At 37.4% G+C, this 7,937-nt stretch overlaps 1 protein-coding gene across 1 annotated transcript; it reads left to right on the plus strand.

Annotated features, from left to right (window-relative positions):
• Window positions 1–883: 883 nt before the first annotated feature.
• On the plus strand, window positions 884–6,175 carry LOC149553686 (flavonoid 3'-monooxygenase CYP75B137-like). Its single transcript, XM_089789064.1, has 3 exons — window positions 884–1,730; window positions 3,491–3,829; window positions 5,349–6,175. Exons 1-3 carry the CDS (start codon window positions 1,146–1,148, stop codon window positions 5,973–5,975), a joined length of 1,551 nt encoding a protein of 516 aa, XP_089645190.1. The 5' UTR covers window positions 884–1,145; the 3' UTR covers window positions 5,976–6,175.
• The last annotated feature ends 1,762 nt before the right edge of the window (window positions 6,176–7,937 follow it).

The following is a 7,937-nucleotide window of genomic DNA, read 5'->3' on the forward strand; positions in this document are numbered from 1 at the left end:
TCGTGCTTATAGTCAATTTTCACTGGTTCAGCGTTCTGGACGCAATGGCGAGGTCAGATCTTGTGTTGGACACTTTCAATTTCTGTAGCATTCCAGGCTGAGGTGATGAAGCAAGCAAGAGGTCTCGAACGGCTTGTGATGAGAAAATCTCCAAGTTGCTCTGATACCATGTAAGAATTTGCCTAAAGACAAAATTCACCCAAGAATTAAGAATTCAAACACAAGCACAACTGAAGACCAAAAATGGAGAGAGTATGATCAGAATAACAATGTATTCAATAACTTGATACCAGAGTTCACTAGGAGTGCCTGAATATAAAGGCCTCAAGAGAGCTTCTAGAATTCATAGAAGTTAGCACCATGAAGTGTCATACAACCAAGCACATGTCCACCAGATATGAGTTATCTTCTATTAAGTACAAAAGTAAGTGCTTTGATGAGAGGATAAGTCTAAAGGGTGGGACACGCAAAACAGTGTTGTAGACACCATGTGCTCAAATAGAGTTGCGTACTCCTGTGTTGTCTACATGACAACTCAAAAAGTGTGCAAACTCCCAAGTGTCTCACAAATAAAAATAATAAAATAATGCAAAATAATTAAATAATGCATTAATCTAAGTAAACTTAAGTAAGTATAAATAGTAAAGTACGTATTTACACCAACACAACTCATGTAGTATGTATATATGTATCACAACTCATAGTTGTATATCTGATTTTCAAATGTGATATTTACTAATTATTATACCAAAAGAAAAAAAGAGAAAGAAGATGGAAACTTCTTAGATTTATATTTATTTAATAAAGATACATATTTAATAAAATGTAACTAACCTTCTACACTAATGGATCGTCCAACTACTCCCCTGTACCTTAGAAAAACATGGTAGATAGACAATTGCCATTCGAAAGATGTCAACATGAAGCTATAAAACAATTGGGACACGCACAAAAACCGTAGTTGTTCGTGTGTGGCACCGATAAAAATATCGACTTGACTAGTAGTTGAAATAATGGAGACCCTCAGCTTGTTCAGTATAATTGCGCCAGTCCATTCAGAATCTCCATGAACGACTGCTAATTTCTTCAATCGCATCTAAATTCTTGTAACTTCTAATTTCTTCAATCACATCTAAAGTCTTGTAATGGATGTCGCTCTGCAATTTCTCAACTATGTGCGCTCGTTAAGCCTCGGCCAGTCGTTAACTTTGGCGCTTCCATTACTGGTCGGTATAGCTTATCTCATCAGCAAGATCCGAAGGAACCGGCTGCCGCCCGGGCCACGGGGATGGCCGGTCATCGGCAACCTTCCTCTGCTGGGCACCATGCCTCATAGCTCCCTTTATCACCTGTCCAAGCGGTACGGGCCTATTATGTATCTCAAGCTCGGCACAACGGATACAGTTGTGGCGTCTTCTCCAAAAGTAGTGGAGGCTTTTCTCAAGGCAAACGATTTGAACTTCTCCAACAGACCTGGCAATGCCGGGGCTAAATACATGGCCTACGACTCAAATGACCTCGTTTGGGCTCCCTATGGCAACCGCTGGCGGATGCTGCGAAAGGTCTGTAATATTCATTTGTTTGCTGGTAAGGCGCTTGAAGATATGCAGCCGATTCGCCAGGCGGAGGTCAATTTGCTGGTTAAATCGATTCTCGCTCACGGCAGGCGCGGGGAGGCTGTCAATTTGGGAGAGGTTTTGAATGTTTGCACTGCTAATGTTCTTGGCCAGGTACTGGACTTCGATCACCATCGCTTTGTTAGATTCAGATGATTGTTTTTCAGTATTTTGTCAACAAGAAAGCGATTTCTTGTGTTTAAATGAGCTCATAACTGCTATTTGTTGAAAGTGTTAGAATGCAGTCTGTGTGGATAAAGATTGACAACGTTTTAAGGATTATTCGTATTTATTGAATTGCGGATTTTCTGAAGTTTCTTACTGTTGACAGATCAAAGAGTTAAAAGTATTTACCTTTTCAAATGCGGATTTTCTGAAATTTCTTACAGTTGAGAGATCAAGAGTCAAAAGTATTTACCTTTTTTCCGTCGCGTCGATTTAGCTCATTATTTTTGTTAAGAAGTCTTTTTCTCCTGTTTAAATAAGCTTGTAATGTACAGTATTTCTTGAAAGCTTTGTAATGCAGTCTGTATGAGCAAAGATTGAGAGTTTGTTGAGGATTATTCATACTTTGAAATGCTGATTTTCCGCGATTTAACAGTCCAAAGATCTAACAGTCAACAGTAATTTCACATTTAAAATAGTTAATACGGATATTTTAAAAAGTTTTTATGAAATATCTTAGTCAACGATTTGCAATACGAAAAATAGTTGTTTGAAACTATATCTTTTAATTCTATAGAGATGATATTTTAAAATAGTTCTTGCAAACCACTGCTCATGAAAGATTAATTCGAACTTTTTAATTTTGTATGATTCAATACTGATGGATTACAAATTGTAGGAAGTTGCTTTATAACTTAAGCGAATTTTTTTGTCGTTCGATACTGCCTCAATTCGGTATGTTTTGTACCTGATTTAATGTTTTCAAATTTTGATTCGAATGAAAATTTTGATATGCGTTTTGAAATATTTTGTTAGAGTATTTTGAAAATTTTCATTGTTCTTCCCTTTAAGGAAGCATATAGTTTGTTTCTCACTCTCGTTTTGTTTTTTTTGAAAGTTCATAAATCTGTATGACATTTGCGCCCGTCTAAATCTTACGGCCCGGTCCATGTTCAAGTCCTAAAACAAATCTGATACACTTGCGCCTTTGCAGAAGGTGCGGTTAGTTGTGGGAAAAAGTTATCTCGGGGAAACCATTTTATTCTGGTTAATTGATAGTATTAGGGTCTTGGATGTGATTCTCTAAAAATAAATTAATTTCAAATTGATGTAATTACTTTAATTGTGCACACTTACTGTTGTCTTCGACGATTTGATTTTTTGAATAATAGACTTCACAATTTAATTACAATATCATTCTGATTAAGTATAATTTTCTATTGTGGGCAAAGTTGTCAATCTTTGCCGGCTAATTCAGTCTCAATATGTAATCTCTCTCTGAATTTGCCGTAGGATTATTTGTCAAGGAATCCTTTTGACTTCTAATTTTGAAGTTCTGTTTCTGGAAGCTGCTAAGATATGACTCCTCCGTGTGTTAGAAAGGCTGAGCGCAAATAACATTACAATTTCTTTTCAAAAAATCCTTTCTTTTGCTTGTGGAGTTTTCTGTTCCCGTGAGCCGCTGCGATATTTTTCTTCTGTGTATTGAAAACCCCAAAAGCATAACCAGTCTGGTATGTTATTAGTTTTGAATCGTGAAGTACACCTGGCTTTTTCATATTAATGCATTTAAAATTCATCTTGGGTGATCTTTTTATCCTGATATCTGATTTTCTATATTACGCAAAACCGTATTCGTCATCGGAAAAGTAAATTCTCCTCGCGGACATATTAAATTCTTGTTGTGCGTTGTGGGTGTGAGTGGGCAGGTGATGTTGAGCAGGCGCGTGTTCGAATCGCGAGGCGCGAAGGCAAGTGAATTTAGAGAGATGGTGATAGAGATGATGGTTTTGGCCGGAGTCTTCAATATTGGCGACTTTGTGCCCTCCTTAGCCTGGCTTGACTTGCAGGGCGTGCAGGTCAAGATGAGGAAATTGCATGCTAGGTTTGATGATTTCTTCGCAAAGATTATAGCGGAGCACCAGGCCGAATCTGCCAAGGAGAATATACCAAAGAAGGATTTTCTTAGCGTCCTCCTCGCGCTTAGAAACAATGCCGATGGCGAAGGTGGCCAGCTCAGTGATACCGACATGAAAGCCTTATTGGTGGTGAGGACCCCTTTCACTTTCACTGTAAAATTAAATGCATATTTCTTTTCTTGTCTTGCATAGTCATCATTGTGGCATAACCATTTCTTTTCTTTGCATCGTATTTAAATTTATGTAGATGATTTTGAATAGTTAAGATGCTTCGAAACCATCCCATAAGTAGTGATAATGTCAAAGCTTCTGGTCCATAACAACATGATGTATATATCGATTGCCCTGTTCACGCCGAAATGGCTATGCTGAATATTATGATTTATTAATATTTTGAAATTTACAGAAGGGTGAAATTATAATTTTAACTATATTTGACTAGCTATGGAAATTATCTCCTACTTATCAATAAATTTATAGCCATTCTGTCGGCTGGATAGACGCTTCCTGCTCACTGGAAACGAAAATGAACACTACCGGCAACAAGCTTTTTTTTTTTAATTGTTGAATAAACAAGCTCCCGAATTTCTAGATCGTCAAGTATGATATTTTAAATTGAGTATTATATGTTCTGATATTTTTATGAATCATCAAAACTCATGTCAGTTCAAGCGGGAGCTGACAACAATCAAACAACACAGGCAAACAACAGACATGGGCGTCTACTCATATACACCACTGTACTTTAACAGTTTTTAAACATACAGGGAATTTTGAAGAATATATTTAGCCACAATTGTATTGATATAGGGGAGAGGATCCGGTAGTTGTGCACCCTAACTTCACGCTTCTCAAAATCTTATGTGGAAATTTCAAATCACTCTCATTTTTTGATAGTAGCTTACGTGGCAAGTCCCTTGCTTATAACTAAGGTTTCAGAGCCACGTCATCAAATATGATGCCACATCAGCATGCTTTTTGTCAAAGTGTCCAAAACAACCCAAAAAAAATAATGAGACCAATCATAGTGCATTGGAGACCCCCATACTTGTGCAGCGGACGTGGCATCACACTATTGGTTGTTTTTTGGGAAAAGGGACACTTTTCATTCACTTATGAGTAATCATCATTAACAAAAACAACTTTAAAGTCACATCCATGGGTACAATCTTGTCAAAAATGTTGGATATTAAATCAACAAGTATGGGTATTAAGTTAACAACTACTGTCACAATTATTGGAATGCGCTCAAGTACTGGGTCCTCTCCCCCTATAGACGCCCCGTGATTTTGATATTTGGTGTTGTTAAAGACGTCTGCTTTGTACTGTTCTCTGGCATCAATAAAGGCAACAGATCTTTTTCAATAGCCATTACTTCTATGTCGTCCCTATCACTACTACCCTAGCCACCTGTTAACTGAAACCTCTCAACAGGACACTTGAAGGCGTGCCACACCTGAAAGCATTAACAAAACATTTAATGTCTCTCCTTTACCATGAATTTAGGAACTGGTAAGCTTTCGATGACTTGAACTATTTCACGGCACTGACGCACGCAATGTATTGCCTTTTATTAATGTCAGTGGACCAGAACAATGAGTTATTTCCAGTCGCCTAACTGACGGCCCATATCAAATCTATATTGCAGGACCTCTTCACGGCGGGAACGGACACGTCATCGTCGACGGTAGAATGGGCCATATCGGAGCTGATCCGGCACCCGGACATAATGGAGAAATGCCAAAGCGAGCTGGACTCCGTTGTGGGGCGGCAGCGGAGACTAAGCGAGGGGGATCTGGGGAAGCTGAGCTATCTGCAAGCGGTAGTAAAAGAAACGTTCCGACTGCACCCATCGACGCCACTTCTACTGCCACGCATGGCGGCGGAGGAGTGCACGATAGAAGGGTACCGCATTCCAAAGAACGCGCGGTTGATGGTGAACGCGTGGGGCATCCAGCGCGACCCGGCGGTGTGGGAGAGGCCGCTGGAATTCGACCCGGAGCGCTTTGTGGGCAGCGAGATCGACGTGAGGGGCAACAACTTTGAGGTGATACCGTTCGGAGCGGGCAGGCGGATATGTGCGGGCATGAGCATGGGCATCCGCATGGTGCAGCTGATGCTGGGCACGCTCATCCACTCCTTCGACTGGTCTCTGCCCGCCGGGCAGATGGCCCAGAAGTTGGACATGGCGGAGGCGTTTGGCCTCACCCTTCAGAGGGCCCAGCCTCTCCTCGCTGTTCCCGCCCCTCGCTTGTCCCTTGCTCTCTACGATTGATGCGTCCGGCCTTTGTATAAATTGCAATTATATATTCATTCTAAATTTTGCTGGGATGGGATAGGTACTTGTCTACATCTTGATTCTGTTTGGTAAGTTGAGATGAATCTTTTGATTTCTATTTTGTGTGTTCTGTTGTACTTTTTGTATGGATCATACGCTAAGTTGTTTCAATTACCATCTATTTTTATTATTCATCATTCTAGTGATTATATAACGTATTGGTATTTCGTATAATTTTTACAGTAATCAAAGTTATAATTAATGTTTTGAAGTGGTGTGAATGAAGGAATGGAAGATATTAATAGTGTTTCTCAATGGAAGTAGTTTATGGGACCTCTTAAAATAGCACAAATTCTAGAGTAGAAACCTTTATAATTTGGAACTTCTTTAAATTTGTTCTTTATATTTTTTAATTGATATTTTATAAAAATAACAACATCAAATTTAAGAGGTTTAGCTTGGTTGGTTGAAGTAATGAGTTTTTATTGTGTAGATCATGGTTCAAATCTCAAGAAGGACATCTTTGTGGAATTCTAAGTTGTGACTTTTGTTCTTCCAGTGGTAGTATATCTCATTGGAACTTGAATAAGCTAGTAAATCTCATGTTACTTGAATAATCTTTAAAAAAATATTTTTTAATTGATATTTAATAAAAATAACTATATCAAGTCCAAGAGGTTTAGCTTGGTTGGTTGAAGCAATGAGTTCTCGGTCTTCTATTGGTTGTATTTCTCTCATTGGAAAAAGTGAATTTTAAGTTGTGACTCTTTGTCTTCCAATTATTATTTGTGTTGTTGCTCAAGGAGCTCAAATAAGCTTGTAAGTCTCGAATGGACACAAGGTTTGTAAATGATCCTCAATATAAAAACAACTATATCGGTATGAAAAAATAATGTTTATAAATTTTGTATATAAAGTGCACAAAACGCTAATACAAGATTGTCAATACACAATATCGGTAATGCATAAGTATTATACTATTTTATCTTAGGCATTTGTTCTATAATAAGATTAAATAGTAACTAGCATTAAAAAAAAGGTGCTAGAATAGAAATAATTAAAAGATAAACTTCTAGATGTTAAAATCTTATATCTTGCTCTTTAATTCAAATAACTTTTAATACAATTATTATTCATTTTATATATTATGATCCACCACTTCCAAAATTTAAGCAAAAAACTCAAATAAATACATAAAGTTTCAAGAAATGCCAAATGATTTTTTCAAAAGGTTCAAACCAAGCACACCAAATTAACGCTCACTTAATCAACATACAAAAATGCACCTCAGTCCAATTATCCATTTATATAATTGACGACAGTGTTTGAATGTTCACCAAAATGGATCTGTCACCTACTCCAATATAGAGATAACTCAAGATTAATTATTATTTTTTTATAAAAAAATTATCATTAAAAGCAACAAGAGGGTGTTGGCCCATGTAACATCACTAGCATATTAATAACACATTAATAGCAGTATAATTTTTTTAGAAAAAATGCAACAACACAATTTGCTTCTATCAAAACCAAAAAATGTAAAGTTCAGAGTATTAACAATACTAAAAGTTAATTCTCGCATAATAATAATAATATAGTATCTATGCCACATTGGGGGGGGTAAAAGTTCTATAGCCAACCAAGCTTATATCAAAAACCTGTAAATAACCATAAGATCAAAAAATCCCAATTGCCTCTCAACCACCTTGATGGTAGTGTGGAAGTCCACTCTTTTTTAAGGAACTAGAAGTCATCTTTATAGTCTTCATCTATCTCAAGCTTTGTCCTAAGGATCTTCTCATGCCAAACACACTATCACCAAACAAGCGTGCACCACTTTGATAGAAAACTTGTTGGAATCTTTAATTCTCCTATTAAAGTTGTCAACCTCTCTTCTTAGCTCTTGTAACATCATTTCTTACTTCTTGATCTTTTCCTTCATCTTTCCCAGCAATCCAC

The sequence above is a fragment of the Cupressus sempervirens genome, chromosome 6 (genome assembly GCF_028749045.1).
Source record: "Cupressus sempervirens isolate cs-2001-9-10 chromosome 6, ASM2874904v1, whole genome shotgun sequence".
NCBI lineage: Eukaryota > Viridiplantae > Streptophyta > Pinopsida > Cupressales > Cupressaceae > Cupressus > Cupressus sempervirens.